At 41.5% G+C, this 22,494-nt stretch overlaps 1 protein-coding gene across 3 annotated transcripts; it reads left to right on the top strand.

Moving 5' to 3' along the window:
- The first annotated feature begins 145 nt into the window (after positions 1-145).
- On the top strand, positions 146-22,494 carry vps39 (VPS39 subunit of HOPS complex). 3 transcript variants are annotated; one of them, XM_058077409.1, is made up of 25 exons: positions 146-648; positions 713-806; positions 944-1,009; positions 1,084-1,148; positions 1,212-1,254; positions 1,358-1,452; positions 1,599-1,697; positions 1,776-1,868; positions 2,710-2,893; positions 3,113-3,233; positions 3,843-3,963; positions 5,172-5,301; positions 7,173-7,315; positions 7,395-7,535; positions 9,707-9,848; positions 12,552-12,638; positions 13,536-13,609; positions 13,680-13,896; positions 15,183-15,311; positions 16,607-16,709; positions 16,831-16,876; positions 16,988-17,137; positions 20,901-21,035; positions 21,128-21,219; positions 21,854-22,494. In XM_058077409.1, exons 2-25 carry the CDS (start codon positions 734-736, stop codon positions 21,930-21,932), a joined length of 2,628 nt encoding a protein of 875 aa, XP_057933392.1. In that variant the 5' UTR covers positions 146-648; positions 713-733; the 3' UTR covers positions 21,933-22,494. The 3 variants fall into 3 exon arrangements, with proteins under 3 accessions (XP_057933392.1, XP_057933393.1, XP_057933391.1); XM_058077410.1 differs by having other exon boundaries at positions 146-806; positions 5,175-5,301; XM_058077408.1 differs by having other exon boundaries at positions 146-806.

Genomic DNA, 22,494 nt, shown 5'->3' with positions numbered 1-22,494 from the left:
AATGCAAATTTGAATAAAATCAGTTTTTCATGTTACACATTTTTTGCTTTGTTTACCTTTAGTATTTTGGACTAGCCGGCTTCCGTCATCCATCGCGAGATTTAAGGGATTTTTCCCCCCACATCGGAACAAACGCTATCAACAAGGACAAATAACGTCACTGACAGTTTGTGTCAGTTCCCTCGCTACCTCACAAAGATAATTAAAAAAAAATCAGATTATCCACGTTAAATGTCCTCACTGCACCTTTAATTCGCTCCTCGTGAGCGAGATGACGTGAGTCACGTGCTTGTCAAAGTGTAGTCTCGCGCAGTTCCTGTCAGTTTACCCAAGGCAGGAAGTAGCTATAAGCTAAAATGGCTAGCTAAGGTCTAAAGCGTGTCTCTTTTGTCTAAAATGCGACTTAATTGGGCTTGCGGTGGTGGTTTGTGGCAGAATATGTTCCCGGGACTGGGTTCGTGAATCAGCTGTTGTGAAACGGGCGAATGCGATGTTTAAAATCGGTGTTAATACCATGGCAACTTATTAGCTAGCAAGCTAACTCAGCTGTTTCTGTTGTGGGCATACTTGGCTGTCAAGACTCTTTGAGAAGACTTTCTTCGTGTGAGGTTGATGAGGGCACCACCGTGATTGAGTCACCATCCGCAGGTCAGCCTTATCTGACAAGTGTCAATTCACGGCGGGCTCAAAAACCCAAGCTTGGTTCGCTTAGAAATCAGAAGTTGGAGTCAAGATGCATGACGCCTATGAGCCGGTACCTATTTTGGAAAAACTTCCTCTACAGATTGACTGTCTGGCGGCTTGGGGTGAGTTTAACCTTCACGACTACTATTGATATGAGATATGAGATATGGTACTAAATGGACAAGGGTGCTGATGTTGCTTTTGGAGCCAGACTGTCATTGTTAAACGAATGCTTGAAGTGTCATCTTTCTTCGCACAGAGGATTGGCTGCTTGTAGGAACCAAGCCCGGTCATCTTCTCCTCTATAGAATCAAAAAAGATGCAGGTATGAATATTATTATATTATGTGTTAAGACTCCCTGCATGTTAACGTGTCATCTTTTTCCCTTTTGCTCTTAGCCACCAACCTTTTTGAAGTGACACTGGAAAAATCCAACAAAAACTTTTCAAAGAAGATCCAGCAGGTAATGATGTTTGGAAGTATTATAATGATATCTTTATCTTCATCTGCAAACCTTTTTCCGCAGCTTTACGTTGTCTCACAGTACAAAATACTCGTCAGTCTTCTGGGTAAGTCCGCCCCCTACCCCGAAAAACATATTTTTTAAACTTAAATTCTGTTGTTGCGTAGTTTGGTTTATTAACCGTCAAATGACTTAACATTGTCCTACAGAGAACAACATCCATGTCCACGACCTGCTGACTTTTCAGCAGATCACCGTGTTGTCCAAAGCAAAAGGAGCCACGCTGTTCGCATGTGACCTGCAGGTTGGTTTCTGTCAATATAGTCAATATAGTCAATATTCATTATAGCATTGCTAAAACAACAACAACAACAACTCTAACGGCACCTTTTCATTCAGAACACACGAACAACTTTTCACTTGTTCTGTCTTTGGTGCCGTTGTTTCCAGCAAAGCAACTCAGGAGAGGAAACACTGAGGATGTGTGTTGCTGTGAAAAAGAAACTCCAGCTTTATTACTGGAAAGACAGGGAGTTCCATGAACTGCAGGTAAAACAAAAGACACTTACTCGCTCATCACAACATTTATAGATATGCTCCTTAACTTTCTTATGTTTTGTCTGTCAGGGCGACTTTGGTGCTCCAGATATTCCCAAGTCCATGGCGTGGTGCGAAAACTCCATCTGTGTCGGCTTCAAAAGAGACTATTACCTTATTCGGGTACACACGTTCAATCATGTATTATCAATCGTTGTCCAGCTCTGCATGCGCTTTGAAATGTAAAAGTGTGTTACATAAACTTCCTGTTATTTACACAAACTCATCAGAGCTGTTAATGCGGACTAAGCAGTTTGCTCCTGGTCGCCGTAACAACCTTGGTTTTGTTGCTGCTGTGTTGTGCAACATGATGGTAATGGTAATGGTTTAATTTCATTTGAACATGCATCAGATTCCAATTGAGTGCATCCCATAATCAGTTCACAGTTCCACATGTCCAAAAGGAGTAGGAAGAAGCAAAGCTTATTAAATCCTACCCCTCCATCTGGTACTTTTACAATCACTAACTGTTACATTTGTTCACTTCCTGCTTTCCTAATTAATTTTAATTTTAATTTTGTTCACTTCCTGCTTTCCATAATACAGTTTAAGGGTTTTTTTATCACCTCGTACCGAAGTACTTTTATTACTTATTTAGTTATTATTATTATTTTTTTAATAATGCACCTTGTGCCTGCTTTCCATAATTCAGTTTAAGTTTTTTTTATTTTAATTTTAATTTTATTATTTATTTATTTATTTATTTATTTATGTATTTATTGTTCACTTCCTGCTCTCATAATATAGTTTTTTTATTTTATTTTTGTCACATACGGAAGTAGGAGGTGATATGAGCATCCAATGCCATAATGGGTACCATAGTGCGTGTCAATATAGTGATATATATAGCACATCATGACTGGTTCAAGACTCCTCATCCTTGTATTTAGCAAACATCAACTGCTAAATCCCAGCTGTCTTCCTTTCCACTAAAGTCTAAAAAAAAGTTGATTTGTGTCACCAGATGGATGGTCGTGGCTCCATCAAGGAGCTCTTCCCCACAGGGAAACAGTTGGAACCACTGGTCGCCCCGCTGGCCGATGGGAAGGTTGCCGTCGGGCAGGACGACCTGACGGTGGTCCTCAATGAGGAGGGGGTGTGCACCCAGAAGTGTGCCCTGAATTGGACGGATATCCCCATAGCGATGGGTAAGAAGGCACAGTCCAATCGTCACCTTGTTAAAACAATTGCCAAAGCCATTTTGACTAAACCACCTCTGATAAGATCACTTCCATATAATAGGGCCGATATACATAAAATAAATGATTTAACAAGGTGACCTTATATTATATACTGTAATGACGTGATGTTTTATTAGTATTCGGTGCTGGCTGACATCACTTCCTCATTTACCCCCCCACCCCCAGAGCACCAGCCTCCCTACATCATCGCAGTGCTGCCCCGCTACGTGGAGATCAGGACCTTGGAGCCCAGGCTGCTGGTGCAGAGCGTGGAGCTGCAGAGACCTCGTTTCGTCACATCGGCAGGGTGAGCCACGCCTGCAGAACACCGGCACCGAAACTACCTGAACGTCGTGGATGTCTCCATTAATAACGCTCAGCGTTTTCCATACATTCATTTGTTTATAGTGGCCTGACGCGAATATATTTGGACCACCACAGGTAGATTTGACACGATCTACTCACCCATAAATACGGAATGGGACTGTCTGTGTAGCTTGTCGTATCGGTTCAATAATGGCCGAATGTACTGAATCCGATATCAGAAACAAATATACTATATAACCCCGCCCACTCCTGTTTTTCTAATGGCCTTCGACACATTCTAAAAATATCATTACAATAGGAAAACTTTTAAAAAACAAAAACAAAAATGAAAGAAAAGAATAGTCAAAATACTAGGACTAATATTCTGAGTTCTCACAATGTGAGCCACTGTCAGAATTCCCTGAAAGCGAGTGTTCAGAGCCATCCCAAAGTTCCACTTCCAAATGTGCAAACCACATTATCTCCTTTAACACGAGAAGACAACATTCCAACTACACTTATAGGTCAGGAAAATGAGTCACATTACTACACTTGTTGACTCAGCTTACAAATGTTGGACAGTATCACCTGTTTGTTTTCTTTTGGTCAGGCCAAATATCGTGTACGTGGCCAGCAACCATTTTGTGTGGCGCCTGGTTCCCGTGTCCATAGCCACGCAGATCCGGCAGCTCCTTCAGGACAAGCAGTTTGAACTTGCTCTGCAGTTGGCAGTGAGTGGATCAGTGTTTTCTTTTTTTTTAAATTTAGACTTCCAGACTCTAGACCAGTGATTTTCAACCACTGTGCCGCAGCACACTAGTGTGCCTTGAGAAATTATCCAATATCACTTTTATAATTAACATTTATTAATCATCATTTGCAAATATTATGTCAATATCCACGTATACGTGGACCCAAATATTCCAATTGCATTTGGTTTATTTGCTCAAACTGAATGAATTTAACCTACGCCTCATTCCGAAAGAATAGTGCCAATCCGAATGAATATATAATGGGATTAACAGGGGTGGAATATTCCTTTCCCCAATCCGATCGTGGTATCTTGTAGCCGCTCAAACGGAAAGTTGTCAGGGTGCGTTCTTCTTCTTCTGTTGTTTATTGGCGGTTGGCAAGCAGCTTTGGTGTGCATTAGCGCCATCTGTGGAACAGAATCTAAACCCTTCTATACGCCATTCATAAGTCCATAAGTCAAAAGAAAATATATATCTATATAAAACATGTACCCAGTTTAATTATAAAATATTAGCAAGATTGAATTTGATCTTTTCCTGTTTAAATTGATCCCGGGTGCGTTCTTTCAGCGCATGCTCAGATATGACGTAACACGCAGATCCAGACGTTCTTCACTTTTAAAAATGGAGGCCAGCAATCGGCATTGGACTAAGCAAAGTTTGTTTTTGATTCAAACTAAATTTCAAGACTGGACAGACGAAAAACTGGCAATACGGAGTTATTCCAACAAGTGAAAGAACAACTCGGGGAAGTCGGTATGACGTGATGTTGATGTTTACGTTTTACTGGGCATGCCCTATTGACTATTCTGGTTGATTATAGCGACGCATGTAGACAAGACATTGGAATATTCCTTTCCATGGATACCATTGTTTACGGAAAAGTCATGTAAACATGGCTACTGTGGAGTGTCTGTGGTGTAAAGACTGGCATAGCAATGTAATATAGGTCCGTGTGGCAACACCTAGCTCGTTCCTTCTATAGACTTAGTGATGTTTTCCAATGTAAAAAAAAAATGTGCAGTGGCTCAAAAAAGGTTGAAAAACACTGCTCTAAGACATTGAGTAAAATCTGCTGATCGGAGTAATGTAAGCTTTCTTTGGAACGTCAGCCATCTTGTGAGTGGCTGGAAGCTGCTAAACAAACAGACAGAGGGACTGTTTGTTTCTTCTTCTTTTTCTACTAGAAGATGAAAGATGATTCAGACGGCGATAAGAAGCAGCAGATCCATCACATCCAGAACCTTTATGCCTTCAACCTGTTCTGTCAAAAGAGATTTGATGACTCCATGCAGGTTTTCGCCAAACTCGGCACAGGTGGGGGCCCTCGTCTTCTTTGTTAGCTTGTTTTTTAGGCCTAAACAGAAAGTTTAACCCTTAGACGCACGAGTGACTGGACCCTACACTCTTCCATAAGTGGCTCAAAAATGACCCATACTAGAATCAATGCCTTTTTATGCCAATTTTGCCATTTTGGTTAGGAACAATCACTTGTATGATATTTAGTATTATATTTAGGACCACACAAGAATGATTTCATGTTAGAAACATCTTCATTGTTCACTTTTTTACATCTTTGAAAAAGAAAATGACCCCGTACAACAGGGGTCTCAAACTCAATATACCCGGGGGCCACTGGAGCTAGGGTCTGGGCTAAGGCTAAGGCTGGGCCGCATCAGGTTTTCAAAAAAAAAAAAAAAAACGCATTTATTAAAAACAGAAAAATATACAAACTTTTTTTAGTGCTTTGGTTCAGAGTTTCTACAAGAAAAGCTCTGATAAAACATTCCACTGTTCTCAAATATCTTACTTTTTATTTTTCTGCACAAAATAAGATGAAAAATAAACAAATCAAAATAAAGAAAACCAATCAATCAGTAATAAATAAATATAATAATAATAATAAAACGGCAAATAATAAAAACTTAAGAAACCACATATAGTTGGTGGGTAGACAAATGTTTTTTTTCAGATTAAAATGAACAAAGCATTATTAGAGCCCTGTAGACATGACAAAACATGACTATAGTCACATTTATACTCTTTTTATTTACAACATATTGCACAACTGCAGGGTCTTGAGACACATGCTAACTCGCAAACTAGAGAGCTAGCGACCTAAACGGTAGCCTTCAAGTTATTTCCTTTCAACTTAAATAGCCAAAAACTTACCACTTCCACACGGGTAGGGAGGATAACTATTAACAGTTATTTAACCTTTAACATGAACATTAATCAAACGTAATAATTTTTTCTGGGTACATGATACCATACAGCATCCATATCAAACTTGCGCGGGCCGCACTAACATTAAACTTTCATATCAAGGTGGGGGCCTCAAACTAGTGTCCTAGGGCCACGTGTTTGAGACCCCTGCCGTACAACAATAGAAAATGTGAGGATCCTTGCGTGCATCACACAACCAGAAGATCTTTAGGCCATACTTGGCTTGCCCTTCCTGGACAAAAGTCTGGGTCATCAGACATTTCTGACTCAGAGTCCAACCCCGTTACTACTGCCTCTCCATCATCCAGCATCTGTAGGACCATTTCAGCTGTGTATCTAGCAGCCAAGGCATGGATGAGGAAACAAAAGAGTAATGGCCAACAATACATATAGTAATAATGTTAGCCAGCTAGTGTCAGCTAGTTATAAAGGAGGCTAATTTGTTGATACATACACAATATTATATGAAGATAATACTTGTTGTATTAGCACTTTGTGTGTAAAATAATCTTCCTGATATAGTCTGTGTGGTCTACAGTTAATTTATTCCTGACAGCCAAAGTTGATAAAAATCAAAGGTTCCTATTGGATTCCATAGAAAATGCATTCGGGTCATTTTTGACCCACTTATGGAAGGTTGGGGTAGTAACACAAAAACACAAATTTCTTAAAATGTATAAAAGGTAAGTTAAAAATGTGAATGGCATGATATCAAAAACATGTTTTTTGAGGAATACCTGGAATATGAAATGATAAAAATCTTTCATTACGAAGATATTTCAAGAAAACAACCTGACCGGGTCATTTTTGACCCACTTATGCATCTAAGGGTTAAACTGCATTGTCTGTGTTTTAATTGTATGAGATCCTGTCTACAAACTTTGTATTTCATATTTCTCATGTTGATGCTCTTACAATCAATATCTTTTGCTACCTAACAAGTAAGTCCTCACATCCCACAGATCCCACACACGTGATTGGCCTGTACCCGGACCTTCTCCCGTTGGATTACCGCAAGCAGCTACACTACCCCAACCCCCTGCCGTCTCTGTCCGGAGCAGAACTGGAGAAGGCTCACTTGGCTCTCATCGATTACCTCACCCAGGTGTGTCCGTGTGGCCATACCCGAGTGCGTGTTTGGGTGTGGTGGTTCTTCACGAGTCACGTTGTCGTGTTCTTCGCAGAAACGCAGCCACCTGGTGAAGCAGCTCAACGACTCCGACCCTTCCACCACGTCGCCGCTCATGGAGGGCACGCCCACCATAAAGAGCCGCAAGAAGCTCCTGCAGATCATCGACACCACCCTGCTGAAATGTTACCTGCACGTAAGCACGCCAACACTGCAACACGTCCTTCTCTTATGGCATTACTTTATGTAACTTTATATCTGTACTTTGTACAACCGTGCTGTCAACTAGCTTAGTAGCTGCGACATGAACTGCATGGTGTCAGTAATTCACAATCACAAACAAGGCTGGAGTTCACAATCATGTGCCCAGTAGTGATGGGCCTCTTTTTCAAAATTGGGTTGGACCCAAAATGTGAAAAAATCTAGCGGAGCTGTGCTCGTTTTGCAGGCACAAATGTCGCTTATGTCAGCGTAAACGAGTATTAGCCAAAGCACATGTAGGAGACCGTTTGTAGAGGATGATTGGGTTCGAATGAGCAACATGGCCACCTGGATGTTCCTCCAAGTGGCTTTACTGCATTCAGGTGCTTCCCTTCAGAAGGCACCAGAACAGGGGTCTCAAACTCGCAGCCCGCGGGCCACATTTGGCCCCCACCTTGATACCAAAGTTTAATGTTGAAATGACAGCTTAAAGCTGTGTGCACACCGGACACAATTAACATGATATTGCCCCGCCCATACTGTTACCTTACCCTGTTACCCCGCCCTGTTTTGCTTTGGATTAGCAATGAAGCTAAAGGCTTATGACGCTGGGTACAAATAAATGCAGGAAATGATTTGGAATAAAAGGGAAAATACACGTCAAGATAAAGCATCTCATCAAACATGTTGTGAGTACGATGCTAACTTGCTAATTGGGTCAAATTATGAAGTTTCATTAATGTTCATGTTAAAGGTTAAATAACTGTTAATACTGTACATTTCAATCTGAAAAAAATCATTTCTCTACCAACTGTATGTGCTTTCTTACGTTTTTCTTATTTGCTGTTTTATTATTATTTTACTTATTTATTACTGATTGATTGATTTATTGTCTTTATTCTTAATTTGTTTATTTATTTTTTATCTTATTTTGTGTATAGAAAAATAAAAATTAAGATATTTGAGAACAGTGGAATGTTTTATCAGATATTTTGGTGTGGAAAACCGGAACCAAAGTACTGTAAAAGTGTAGGGCAGGGGTCTCAAACTCAATTTACTTGGGGGCCACTGGAGCTCGGGTCTGGGTGAGACTGGGCCGCATCAAGTTTTCCAAAAAAAAAAAAAAACGTATTTATTACAAACAAAAAAATTAAAAAAATACTTCGCTTTGGCTCCAATTTTCTACAATAAAAGCTCTGATAAAACATTCCACTGTTCTCAAATATCTTTATATTTTTCTACACAAAATAAGATGAAAAATAAATAAACAAATCAAGAATAAAGAAAATCAATCAATCAGTAATAAATAAATAAATATAATAAGAATAAGAATAATAATAAAACAGCAAATAATAAAAACTTAAGAAACCGCATATAGTTGGTGGGTAGACAAATTATTTTTTTCAGATTAAAATGAACAAAGCATTATTAGAGCCCTGTAGACATGACAAAACACGACTATAGTCACATTTATACTCTTTTTATTTACAACATATTGCGCAACTGCAGGGTCCTGAGACACATGCTAACTCGCAAACTAGAGAGCTAGCGACTTAAACGGTAGCCTTCAAGTTATTTCCTTTAAACTTAAATAGCCAAAAACTTACCACTTCCACACGGATAGGGAGGATAACTATTAACAGTTATTTAACCTTTAACATGAACATTAATCAAAAGTAATACTTTTTTCTGGGTACATGATACCATACAGCATCCATATCAAACTTGCGTGGGCCGCACTAACATTAAACTTTCATATCAAGGCGGGGCCTCAAACTAGTGTCCTGTGGGCCACATTTGGCCCGCGGGCCGTGTGTTTGAGACCCCTGGTGTAGGGTACAGCAGAAGCAAAAGCATTGAAGATTTTTTTTTTATTGATTTTTTTTCCAGTTTTTAATAAATGCGTTTTGGGTTTTTTTGAAAACCTGATGCGGCCCGGCTTCACCCAGAACCTAGCTCCGGTGGCCCCCAGGTAAATTGAGTTTGAGACCCCTGCACTAGAACCTCCTGTCAGGACTCCGCGTCAGGTTATGCATCAAACTACCCGAGGTCATGAGTGAAGTCGAGGGGGTGGACGGGACTTTGAAACACACCCCACTCAGAAACAAAGCCGTACGTTTTTTTATGCTGATTGTGTTGATGTGCTCTCGACCCCCCCTCGTGCAGACCAACGTGGCCTTGGTGTCGCCCCTCCTGCGCCTGGAGAACAATCACTGCCACATCGAAGAGAGCGAGTATGTCCTGAAGAAGGCGCACAAGTACAGCGAGCTCATTATCCTCTACGAGAAGAAGGGCCTGCACCAGAAAGGTACAACGCCATAACATCTCATGTCATCCAATACAAGAACATTTACAATGACTGCTAGCGTAGCAATACTCACTTTTGATTGACACTGTCAGGGAGGTATCCAAATCTGAGGTTGTTTATAATGTCAATTGTGGTTTACCCAGCATCCCACACATGCTCCATGCATGGGAGAGTGCTGTCTGCTTCTAATTTGTCTATTTGTAATGGTCGCTGTGACATTGACTCATGCTAACGGATGCCAGCTTTGGCGTTTGAATGGAAGCCACGGTTCTGACTGCATTGGGATCTGTTTAATCTCGCAAGGGGGGGTTCCCTTCGCCAGCAACTACGAGCTGCTTTCTCAGCCTACCCTATTCCAATTAGATCAGGGGTCTCAAGCCCGCGGCCCGCGGGCCAAATGTGACACTAGTTTGAGGCCCCTGCCTTGATATGAAAGTTTAATGTTAGTGCGGCCCGCCAAGTTTGATATGGATGCTGTATGGTATCATGTACCCAGAAAAAATTATTACGTTTGATTAATGTTCATGTTAAAGGTTAAATAACTGTTAATAGTTATCCTCCCTATCCGTGTGGAAGTGGTAAGTTTTTGGCTATTTAAGTTTAAAGGAATTAACTTGAAGGCTACCGTTTAGGTCACTAGCTCTCGAGTTAGCATGTGTCTCAAGACCCTGCAGTTGCGCAATATGTTGTAAATAAAAAGAGTATAAATGTGACTATAGTCGTGTTTTGTCATGTCTACAGGGCTCTAATAATGCTTTGTTCATTTTAATCTGAAAAAAATCATTTGTCTACCCACCAACTATATATGGTTTTCTTAAGTTTTTATTATTTGCCCTTTTATTATTATTATTATATTTATTTATTACTGATTGATTTTCTTTATTCTTGATTTGTTTATTTATTTTTCATCTTATTTTGTGTAGAAAAATAAAAAGTAAGATATTTGAGAACAGTGGAATGTTTTATCAGAGCTTTTCTTGTAGAAAATCAAAACCAAAGCAAAGTTTATTCATTTTTCTGTTTTCAATAAATGCGTTTTGGACAATGGACAATTTGGAGTGGCTAATTAACCTAGCATGTTTTTGGAATGTGGGAGGAAACCGGAGTACCCGGAGAAAACCCACGCATGCACGGGGAGAACATGCTAACTCCACACAGAGATAGCCGAGGGTGGGATTGAACTCGGGTCTCCTAGCTGTGAGGTCTAGGTGCCAAATGTGTAAATGTGCAAATATACCAGTGTACAGTGACAGTTATGATGTTGTCATTACCAGCAGCACTAAATTCATCACATAGCAACTTAACACCCAAAAGGTGCACCTGATACAAACATGTATCAGGCACACCCTGGACTGGTGGCCAGCCAATCCCAGGGCACATATAGACAAACAACCATTCACACTCACATTCATACCTATGGACAATTTGGAGTGGCTAATTAACCTAGCATGTTTTTGGAATGAGGGAGGAAACCGGAGTACCCGGAGAAAACCCACGCATGCACGGGGAGAACATGCAAACTCCACACAGAGATGGCCGAGGGTGGAATTGAACCCTGGTCTTCTAGCTGTGAGGTCTGCGCGCTAACCACTCGATCTCTTCTTATTTCAAAGTCAACTCAAAAGTCACCTTTTTTTCTTAAGCATGGAGTTAAAGCTGGCCCCGTTCTCCTGATACGCTGATCCTCTGCTCTTTGGACTCAGATAAAGCGTCTCCTGTTCTACTGTACTATATCTTTCTGTCTTAAACCAGCCGGTTGAGACAGACACCAGCACTACAGAGTCTCTGTTCTCATCAAGGTTTCTTCCCTAGAGGGAGTTTTGTTCCTGCCCCATTTGGGGTTTCACTTGGTTTCTCTTAATGAATGAGTTCATAGACATACTTCATGTGGAATGTGAGATAACTCTCTTGGGATTTGGTCTTTTCCTTCTCCGCCAAGTAGCATCCTTATAAAAGGGATTTTTTGTTGTTGTTAGTGCAAAGCAAACCTGTTTATGACTTTCTAAATACAGTTTCTAAACATTATTAGAGCCCTCTAGACATGAAATAACACCCCTATAGTCACTTTTACACCCGTATTACCAAATATAATAGACATAATAGTAGTAAATGAGTCATTTAAGACATAAATAAGACTTGTGCTCGTATGTGGTGCTCTAAATGGTATGGAAGCGAAGTAAGAGTAAGACAGGAAGTGATGACAGGGCTTCCAAGTTGAATCGAAGCTTGGTGTGGGTTGCAGCCACAACCGTAGCCTGTTTTTAATCCGGGATTATTATGGCTGTCGGGAGGTAATTCAACCCTGCAATAAAAGCCTGTTGTTCCAGCGATCGGGTCTGGTGCTTGTGTGTCACTGAACACACTGCACATACAGTATCATCACAACATCTTTGAGTGGCGTATATGACATTAGTTAATCCAGACATTTTTATGATTAAAATTCCTCACTTAATCAAAAAATATATTAAAAAATCATACAAATACTGTAATATAATAATATAAAAATATAAAAAAAATTATAAAAATAATATAAATACTGCACGATTTATTCATTCATATATTTTTGAAAAAAAGATCGTGAAGCAGTACGATTGGCAGCGCAGAGGTGGTATGTTTGCATAATTAGAGGAAGCGTTATACATTGTGAAATATGTGGTGCTATGTATTTTACATAACTGAGGCCCCTGCTTGGGCCCCTCTCAGCTCTGCAGGTTCTGCTGGATCAGTCCACCAAGGCCAACTCTCCCCTGAAGGGCCACGAGCGCACCGTGCAGTATCTCCAGAGGCTTGGTGAGCGTCTCGTCTCTGTGTCCAAATTCTTTTGTTTGTTGGTGGGATTTTGTGGCAGGGGGGCGGGACATGAATGATTGACTGTGAAGTTTAGCATGTCAGCAAATGTACTTCATATTTACAGCCATGTGAAAACAGTCAAATTCTTCTGCTCTTGAACCGCAGCACACAAAAGGGTGACAATCAAACACGCACTCCATTGTGTTGCCTCTGGCGCTGTGACGGTGCTGTTGTTAAACCCCATAACCTGGATGGACTTGAAACGTCTTAACTTTAGGGCTTTATCTCAAACGCCACAACCTTTGGTACACACCTGACAAGCACATGTATGTAAAATCAAGGGTGGGGGAACATGGCAGCCATCAGGCAAAATGTCTTTAAACACTATTAGAGCCCCGTAGACATGAAATAACACCCCTATAGTCCCCTTTACGCCTACTTTTTGGACCAAAAGTCAGCCGTCAATGCTGAATCGCTGTAATGTGACATCATTTGAACATGCACAAAAAAAAAAAAATAATTAAAAAAAAAAATTATTTTAATTTTTTTTATAAAAAAAATAATTTGAAAAATGAGATTAGAAAAATTAGATAAATTAAATTGTTATTAGAAAAAGGCAGGAAGTGAACAAATGTAACAGCGATTGTAAAAGTACCAGATGGAGGGGTAGGATTTAATAAGCTTTGCTTCTTCCTACTCCTTTTGGACATGTGGGACTGGGAACTGATTATGGGATGCACTCAATTGGAATCTGATGCATGTTCAAATGAAATTAAACCATAGGTTGCTGATGTCCTCTACTGATCCTCAACATAGCTGCAGAACTTCATTGTACCTCACGTAGTACCTAACATATATGTGTGTTTTTTCGCTACTTGATATTTTTTCCACACACAGGAGTTGAGAATCTGGGAATGATCTTTGAATTTTCTCCCTGGGTCCTAAAGATCTGTCCTGAGGATGGGCTGAAGGTACGTTATGTCGTCTGAGGTTCCTTTGATGACATTTATAGCTTGGACTCACCCGTGATCTGCTCCTCAGATCTTCACAGAGGACCTGACCGAGGTGGAGACGTTGCCCAGGGACAAGGTGCTCAACTTCCTGAAGGAGGGCTTCAAGGAGCTGGCCATTCCGTATTTGGAGCACATCATCTACGTGTGGGACGACAAGGGCCCGCAGTTTCACAACACGCTCATCCAGCTCTACCTGGAGAGGGTCCAAAGTCTGATGAAGCAGTACCTCAACTCGCTGCCAGAAGGTGTGTGGCTCAGAAGAAGCCAAACAGGAAATCTAACTTGCGGTGCTTTTAATTTATTTCCAAGTCCAATGAGTGGATTATAGAAGTGCTAAAGCAGGGGTCTCAAACTCAATTTACTTGGGGGCCACTGGAGCTAGGGTCTGGGCGAGACTGGGCCGCATCAGGTTTTCCAAAAAATAAACAAAAAAATGCATTTATTAAAAACAGAAAAATGAATAAACTTTGGTTTGGTTTCGATTTTCTACAAGAAAAGCTCTGATAAAACATTCCACTGTTCTCAAATATCTTACTTTTTATTTTTCTACACAAAATAAGATGAAAAATAAATAAATCAAGAATAGAGAAAATCATTCATTCATTTTCTACCGCTTTTCCCTCACAAGGGTCGCAGGGGTGCTGGAGCCTATCCCAGCTGTCTTCGGGCGAGAGGCGGGGTACACCCCGGACTGGTGGCCAGCCAATCACAGGGCACATATAGACAAACAACCATTCACACTCACATTCATACCTATGGATAATTTGGAGTCACCAATTAACCTAGCATGTTTTTGGAATGTGGGAGGAAACCGGAGTACCCGGAGAAAACCCACGCATGCACGGGGAGAACATGCAAACTCCACATAGAGATGGCCGAGGGTGGAATTGAACCCTAGTCTCCTAGCTGTGAGGTCTGCACGCTAACCACTAGGCCGCCGTGCCGCCCTAGTGAAAATCAATCAATCAGTAATAAATAAATAAATAAATATAATAATAACAATAAAAGGGCAAATAATAAAAAGTTAAGAAAGCACATATAGTTGGTGGGTAGACAAATGATTTTTTTCAGATTAAAATGAACAAAGCATTATTAGAGCCCTGTAGACATGACAAAACACGACTATAGTCACATTTATACTCTTTTTATTTACAACATATTGCGCAACTGCAGGGTCTTGAGACACATGCTAACTCGCAAACTAGAGAGCTAGCGACCTAAACGGTAGCCTCCAAGTTATTTCCTTTCAACTTAAATGGCCAAAAACTTACCACTTCCACACGGATAGGGAGGATAACTATTAACAGTTATTTAACCTTTAACATGAACATTAATCAAACGTAATAAATTTTTCTGGGTACATGATACCATACAGCATCCACATCAAACTTGCGCGGGCCGCACTAACATTAAACTTTCATATCAAGGCGGGGGCCTCAAACTAGTGTCCTGTGGGCCACATTTGGCCCGCGGGTCGCGTCTTTGAGACCCCTGTGCTAAGTGTCTTAATGTCCTTTCTTGTTGATTTCAGGAGTCGCTGCCGTTGCTGCCGGGACAGAGAAAGGTGAACTGGGAGAGTTTAGAAACAAGCTGCTGTCCTTTTTGGACATATCCAGCAGTTATGAACCGGCCCGGCTCATTAGTGACTTTCCTTTTGATGGTAAGATATGTAAGCTACATAAGCTTTGTAAGTTTTGTCTTTCAGAGTTTTTCCATTTTTGTGTGCGTGTATTCAGAGCTGGTATGTTTTGCCTTAGAAACAAAATTTACACATTTGTTTTAGTTTGTGGTCCAGTAGCTGCTAGAAGTCCAATTTTCACTGTCACTTTTCTTTTTTTTTTCTTTTTTACATTTCAACATTTTATGTGTTCTTGTTATGACATCGTTGTTTACACATTCTCAATCAGAAATCACTCCACACTCTTTATTGCTCTCTGGTTCTACCATATCTTACTTATTGTGTGGAAATATGGGCTAATAACTATAAAAGCAATCTTCACTGGCTAAATGTACTGCAAAAAAGGTCAGTAAGGATAATTCATAATGCCGCCTACAGAGAACATACTAACTCCTTATTTCGAAAATCACAAATACTTCAACTTGCTGATATAGTTCATCTTCAAACAGCTCGGATTGGGATTATAGTGCATTATTTAAAAAAAAACAAAAAAAAAACTTGTCATTGGATGCTCATATCACCTTGTACTTTGGTACGTGACAAAAATAAAATAAAAAAAACTACTTAATTTTTGCGGTTTAATTTTAATTGAATAGCATAGCATAGAAGTGTTTCAAATGTACTTCTTCCCTGAGATCATATTTCTCCTCTCTTGTAGAGAAGAAGACATTTTTAGCTAATTGCTTATTTTTAGCCTTATGCATTATTTTAGCTGTTTGAAGATGAACTATATCAGCAAGTTGAAGTATTTGTGATTTTACAAATAAGGAGTTAGTATGTTCTCTGTAGGCGGCATTATGAATTATCCTTACTGACCTTTTTTGCAGTACATTTAGCCAGTGAAGATTGCTTTTATAGTTATTAGCCCATATTTCCACACAATAAGTAAGATATGGTAGAACCAGAGAGCAATAAAGAGTGTGGAGTGATTTCTGATTGAGAACAAATTTTGCTTTGTTCAATACTGAAATATTTCTGGCCACCTTATGTTGTATATTTGTAATATGAGGTTTCCAGCTCATATTTTCATCTATTGTGATCCCCCAAAAAAAGCAGAAAAGAACCTTTTTTCCTGATGAAAGATGACTCTTTTGGGATATACCAAGTCAATACATTCCAAGAACACAATATTCTTTGTCTTGAAAAATCAGTCCAAATCATCAAAAATGTCCGGCACGGAGAGGGACGGCTTTTGGGATTGAATGAGTTCAAGAATGACCTGATTGTAAGGTGCGTCCCAAAACCCGCACACCTTGACCTTAGGTTCTTCCTGCCAGGTCTGCTGGAGGAGCGGGCCTTGCTTCTGGGTCGGATGGGAAAACACGAGCAGGCGCTCTTCATCTACGTGCACATCCTCAAAGACACGCGCATGGCTGAGGAGTGAGTGTGCACACACACACACACACACACACACACACACTGTTAATAGAGAGTCATTACAGGCCTGTTTATTGTCTCTGGTGCACATTGTGGAAATGAAAGGGGATTATTTTCTCTGCAGATACTGCCACCGCCATTACAGCAGCGCCGTGGAAGGAAACAAAGACGTGAGTAGCTTATTTTTATATTCCTAACTCTAAATTGAGGAGTACCTAATGTTGCGTAACCAACAAAAAAGCGCCGCTAAGGATCCGGTTGTCCCACCCCCACCCATGCAGGTTTATCTGTCTCTGCTGCGGATGTACCTGTCTCCCCCGGACGTCCACTGCCTGGGGCCCATCAAGATGGAGCTGACGGAGCCGCAGGCCAACCTCCAGGCTGCCCTGCAGGTCCTGGAGCTGCACCACAGCAAGCTCAACACCACCAAGGTACCACGGCACAGGGGAACGCTTGGTACATACAGTGAAGAAAATAAGTATTTGAACACCCTGCTATTTTGCTATTTCTCCCACTTAGAAATCATGGAGGGGTCTGAAATTTTCATCGTAGGTGCATGTCCACTGTGAGAGAGATAAACTAAAAAGAAAAATCCAGAAATCACAATGCATGATTTTTTAACAATTTATTTGTGTGATACAGCTGCAAATAAGTATTTGAACACCTGTGTATCATCTAGAATTCTGACCCTGAAAGACCTGTTAGTCTGCCCATTAGAAGTCCACCTGCACTCCATGTATCATCCTGAATCAGATGCACCTGTTTGAGGTCGTTAGCTGCATAAAGACACCTGTCCACCCCATACAATCAGTAAGACTTTAACTTGTAACATGGCGAAGACCAAAGAGCTGTCCAAAGACACCAGAGACAAAATTGTACACCTCCACAAGGCTGGAAAGGGCTACGGAGCAATTACCAAGCAGCTTGGTGAAAAAAGGTCCACTGTTGGAGCTATCATTAGAAAATGGAAGAAGCTAAACATGACGGTCAATCTCAATCGGAGTGGAGCCCCATGCAAGATATCACCTCGTGGGGTCTCAATGATTCTAAGAAAGGTGAGGAATCAGCCCAGAACTACACGACAGGACTTGGTCAATGACCTGAAAAGAGCTGGGACCACCGTTTCCAAGGTTACTGTAGGTAATACACTAAGACGTCATGATGTGAAATCATGCATGGCACGAAAGGTTCCCCTGCTTAAACCAGCACATGTCAAGGCCCGTCTTAAGTTTGCATATGACCATTTGGATGATACAGAGGAGTCATGGGAGAAAGTTTTATGGTCAGATGAGACCAAAATAGAACTTTTTGGTCATAATTCCAATAAGCGTGTTTGGAGGAAGAAGAATGAAGAGTACAATCCGAAGAACACCATCCCTACTGTGAAGCATGGGGGTGGTAGCATCATGCTTTGGGGGTGTTTTTCTGCACATGGGACAGGACGAGTGCACTGCATTAAAGAGAGGATGACTGGGGCCGTGTATTGTGAGATTTTGGGGAACAACCTCCTTCCCTCTGTCAGAGCATTGAAGATGGGTCGTGGCTGGGTCTTCCAACACGACAACGACCCGAAGCACACAGCCAGGAAAACCAAGGAGTGGCTCCGTAAGAAGCATATCAAGGTTCTAGCATGGCCCAGCCAGTCTCCAGACCTGAACCCAATCGAAAATCTTTGGAGGGAGCTCAAACTCCGTGTTTCTCAGCGACAGCCCAGAAACCTGACTGATCTAGAGAAGATCTGTGTGGAGGAGTGGGCCAAGATCCCTCCTGCAGTGTGTGCAAACCTGGTGAAAAACTACAGGAAACGTTTGACCTCTGTAATAGCAAACAAAGGCTACTGTACCAAATATTAACATTCATTTTCTCAGGTGTTCAAATACTTATTAGCAGCTGTATCACACAAATAAATTGTTAAAAAAATCATGCATTGTGATTTCTGGATTTTTCTTTTTAGTTTATCTCTCTCACAGTGGACATGCACCTACGATGAAAATTTCAGACCCCTCCATGATTTCTAAGTGGGAGAAATAGCAAAATAGCAGGGTGTTCAAATACTTATTTTCTTCACTGTATATAATGCAGTGGAATTTTTTTTTTTTAATTATGACATACAACGGGGCGGCACGGCGGTCGAGTGGTTAGCGCGCAGACCTCACAGCTAGGAGACCAGGGTTCAATCCCACCCTCGGCCATCTCTGTGTGGAGTTTGCATGTTCTCCCCGTGCATGCGTGGGTTTTCTCCGGGTACTCCGGTTTCCTCCCACATTCCAAAAACATGCTAGGTTAATTAGCCACTCCAAATTGTCTATAGGTATGAATGTGAGTGTGAATGGTTGTTTGTCTATATGTGCCCTGTGATTGGCTGGCCACCGGTCCAGGGTGTACCCCGCCTCTCGCCTGAAGACAGCTGGGATAGGCTCCAGCACCCCCGCGACCCTCGTGAGGAAAAAGCGGTAGAAAATGAATGAATGAATGACATACAACGTTGAAATTATCATAATCATTATAAGACATACATACTAGCTATATACTGTAGCTCATGTACAGTTTGGAACTCATAATTTAGAGCAGTGTTTTTCAACCTTTTTTGAGCCACGGCACGTTTTTTTACATTGGAAAACATCACTAAGTCTATAGGAGGAACAAGCTAGGTGTTGCCACACGGACCAATATTACATTGCTATGCCAGTCTTTACACCACAGACACTCCACAGTAGCCATGTTTACATGAGGAGTTTTTCTCTTTCCGAATGACTTTTCCGGAAACAGTGGTATCCATGGAAAGGAATATTCCAATCTCTTGTCTACATGCGTCGCTATAATCAACCAGAATAGTCAATAGGGCATGCCCAGTAAAACGTAAACACCAACATCACGCGATACCGACTTCCCCGAGTTGTTCTTTCACTTGTTGGAATAATTCCGTATTGCCAGTTTTTGTCCAGTCTTGAAATTTAGTTTGGATCAAAAACAAACTTTCCGTAGCAGTCCAGTGCCGATTGCTGGCCTCCATTTTGAAAAGTGAAGAACGTCTGGATCTGCGTGTTACGTCATATCTGAGCATGCGATATGATAAATTTAACCAGGAAAGGATCAAATTCAATCTTGCTAATATTTTATAATTCAACTGGGTACATGTTTTATATAGATATATATTTTCTTTTGACTTATGGACTTATGAATGGCGTATAGAAGGGTTTAGATTCTGTTCCACAGATGGCGCTAATGCACACCAAAGCTGCTTGCCAACCGCCAATAAACAACAGAAGAAGAAGAACGCACCCTGACAACTTTCCGTTTGAGCGGCTACAAGATACCACGATCGGATTGGGGAAATGAATATTCCACCCCTGTTAATCCCATTATATATTCATTGGGATTGGCACTATTCTTTCGGAATGAGGCGTATACAAAGGTTACATTCTTTCATTCGTTCATTCATTCATTTTCTACCGCTTTTCCTCACGAGAGTCGGTGCGGGTGCTGGATCCTATCCCAGCTGTCTTCGTGCGAGAGGCGGGGTACACCCTGGACTGGTGGCCAGCCAATCACAGGGCACATATAGACAAACAACCATTCACACTCACATTCATACCTATGGACAATTTGGAGTGGCTAATTAACCTAGCATGTTTTTGGAATGTGGGAGGAAACCGGAGTACCCGGACAAACTCCACACAGAGATGGCCGAGGGTGGAATTGAACCCTGGTCTCCTAGCTGTGAGGTCTGCGTGCTAACCACTAGCAGTAGAAAATGAATGAATGAATGAATATGAATATGCTAATAGGCGGCATGGCGGTCTAGTGGTTAGCGCGCAGACCTCACAGCTAGGAGACCAGCGTTCAATTCCACTCTCTGCCATCTCTGTGTGGTCTCCCCGTGCATGCGTGGGTTTCCTCCCACATTCCAAAAACATGCTAGGTTAATTAGCCACTCCAAATTGTCCATAGGTATGAATGTGAGTGTGAATGGTTGTTTGTCTATATGTGCCCTGTGATTGGCTGGCCACCAGTCCAGGGTGTACTCCGCCTCACGCGTGAAGACAGCTGGGATAGGCTCCAGCACCCCCCGCGACCCTCGTGAGGAAAAAGCGGTAGAAAATGAATGAATGAATGAATATGCTAAAGCTGTATAAAAACAAGCTGGGGGGGTTTGGGACATATGAATGTAACTTTTGTTGTCCGTCCCTGCAGGCCATCAACCTGCTGCCAGCCAACACTCAGATCAAGGAGATCCGAGTCTTCCTGGAGAGCGTCCTGGAGGAGAAGGCTCAGAGGAAACGCTGCAACCAGGTGCTGAAGAGTCTTCTGCAGGCCGAGTTCCTCAGGGTGAGTGGGTCATCGTAGTCTACCGAGTCCTAACACAACACAGCACAGCCCCTCATACGTAGTACATAATGGACACATCTCTGGCGTCTCAGGTGCAGGAGGAACGCATCTTCCACCAGCAGGTCAAATGTGTCATCACGGAGGAGAAGACGTGCAGAGTGTGCAAGAAGAAAATAGGGAACAGGTAAACCTTGTGTCTTTTTTTTCAGGTTGCTGGTGTGTAGGAATACCAGTAGTTCCTTTGGGGCAGCGTCTATCTAAACATGAGATTTCCCAGAAAAATGGCACTAAAATGCCACATTTTGTCCCATTGTGTCCAAACAGCCGTCAAAAAAAAGACTTGTGGAAATGTTTCACTTTAAGGGAGGTGTCCAAAATGTGGCGTGCAGAAAAAGGGAAATATCAGCATTAATTTTCCCAGAAAAAATGCAATTATCAGTATAAAAAAAGTATTAAAGTATTAAAAAAATTCTATTTTACAAGAAAAACATTGAGATATTTAAGAGACATTTTTTAGAAGTTTGTAAACAAACCAAACAAATAAACTAGGGGAATAAATTTGTAAATGCAATGAGAATAAAATCATAATTAGTTGCAATATTATTAGCAAAAAATAAAATCAAGTTGTCATTTTTGGAAAAAAAATTAGGTTGAATAAAAAGTCCAAACCACAGCAACATCCCAGTCAAAGAATTTAAAGAATTAAGCGCTAGGGGCCGTAATGTAAACGGGCAATCTGAATCGGAACCAGAACCGTTGAAATGAAAACATTGGCAGTCGAAGCAGAAGTCTGAGAAGAGGCTGGGTTTGTTTCGCAGTGCGTTTGCCCGATATCCCAACGGCGTGGTGGTGCATTACTTCTGCTGCAAAGATCGCAGCACGTGTCCCACCGAGTGACGTCCGTCCGCCCCTGGGAAGCCCCTCTTTCACTGACTGGCGAGTGGACACCGGTGGATCTTGGACACGAGCGCTTTGAGAATGCCGCGTGCCTTTTTTAGCGGACGTTTTGTAGCCTGGGAACGAGAGGAAAGCACGTCGCCTCCCAAACTGCATTGTGAATGGAAAAACTGGACGCCATTGCACCCACAGGTGGCGCCGTAGCGGGACAAGAGGACGCCACCAGCCGTACTTTTGTGACTCTTCAGATTGCGAGAGAGATGTTTGTGTTTCACTGTAGCTCCCGCTAACGTTTCTGTTTCATGTTTTGCTCCATGAAATTTGAATGCCAACGGAACAAAGTTTATTTATTAATTGGTGCGGTACCGGGGTTGGATGCATTTTAGTACGACTCCCTCGTTTAAAAACAGTCACCAAGTCTGTGCTGTTACATGCAGTCTCCTTCTTCAACTGCTTTAGCGTCATCCCGCACGCCGCCCTGTGTGTGTGTGTGTGTGTGTGATGCCACAAAGTTTGACTGTTATCTTGCTAACTCAATAATAAAAAAAAAACAGAAATGAAA

Source organism: Doryrhamphus excisus, chromosome 7, assembly GCF_030265055.1.
Source record: "Doryrhamphus excisus isolate RoL2022-K1 chromosome 7, RoL_Dexc_1.0, whole genome shotgun sequence".
NCBI lineage: Eukaryota > Metazoa > Chordata > Actinopteri > Syngnathiformes > Syngnathidae > Doryrhamphus > Doryrhamphus excisus.
Note: the sequence above shows the minus strand (reverse complement) of the source record. Positions and strands in the feature narration are given on the sequence as shown.

Excerpts from the sequence above, each read along its gene's own strand:
- vps39 (XM_058077409.1), top strand. The coding sequence starts at position 734 with ATGCATGACGCCTATGAGCCGGTACCTATTTTGGAAAAACTTCCTCTA. Across the intron at positions 2,894-3,112 it reads GGATATCCCCATAGCGATGG|AGCACCAGCCTCCCTACATC; the intron begins GTAAGAAGGCAC and ends CCCCACCCCCAG. Across the intron at positions 16,710-16,830 it reads GACACGCGCATGGCTGAGGA|ATACTGCCACCGCCATTACA; the intron begins GTGAGTGTGCAC and ends TTTTCTCTGCAG.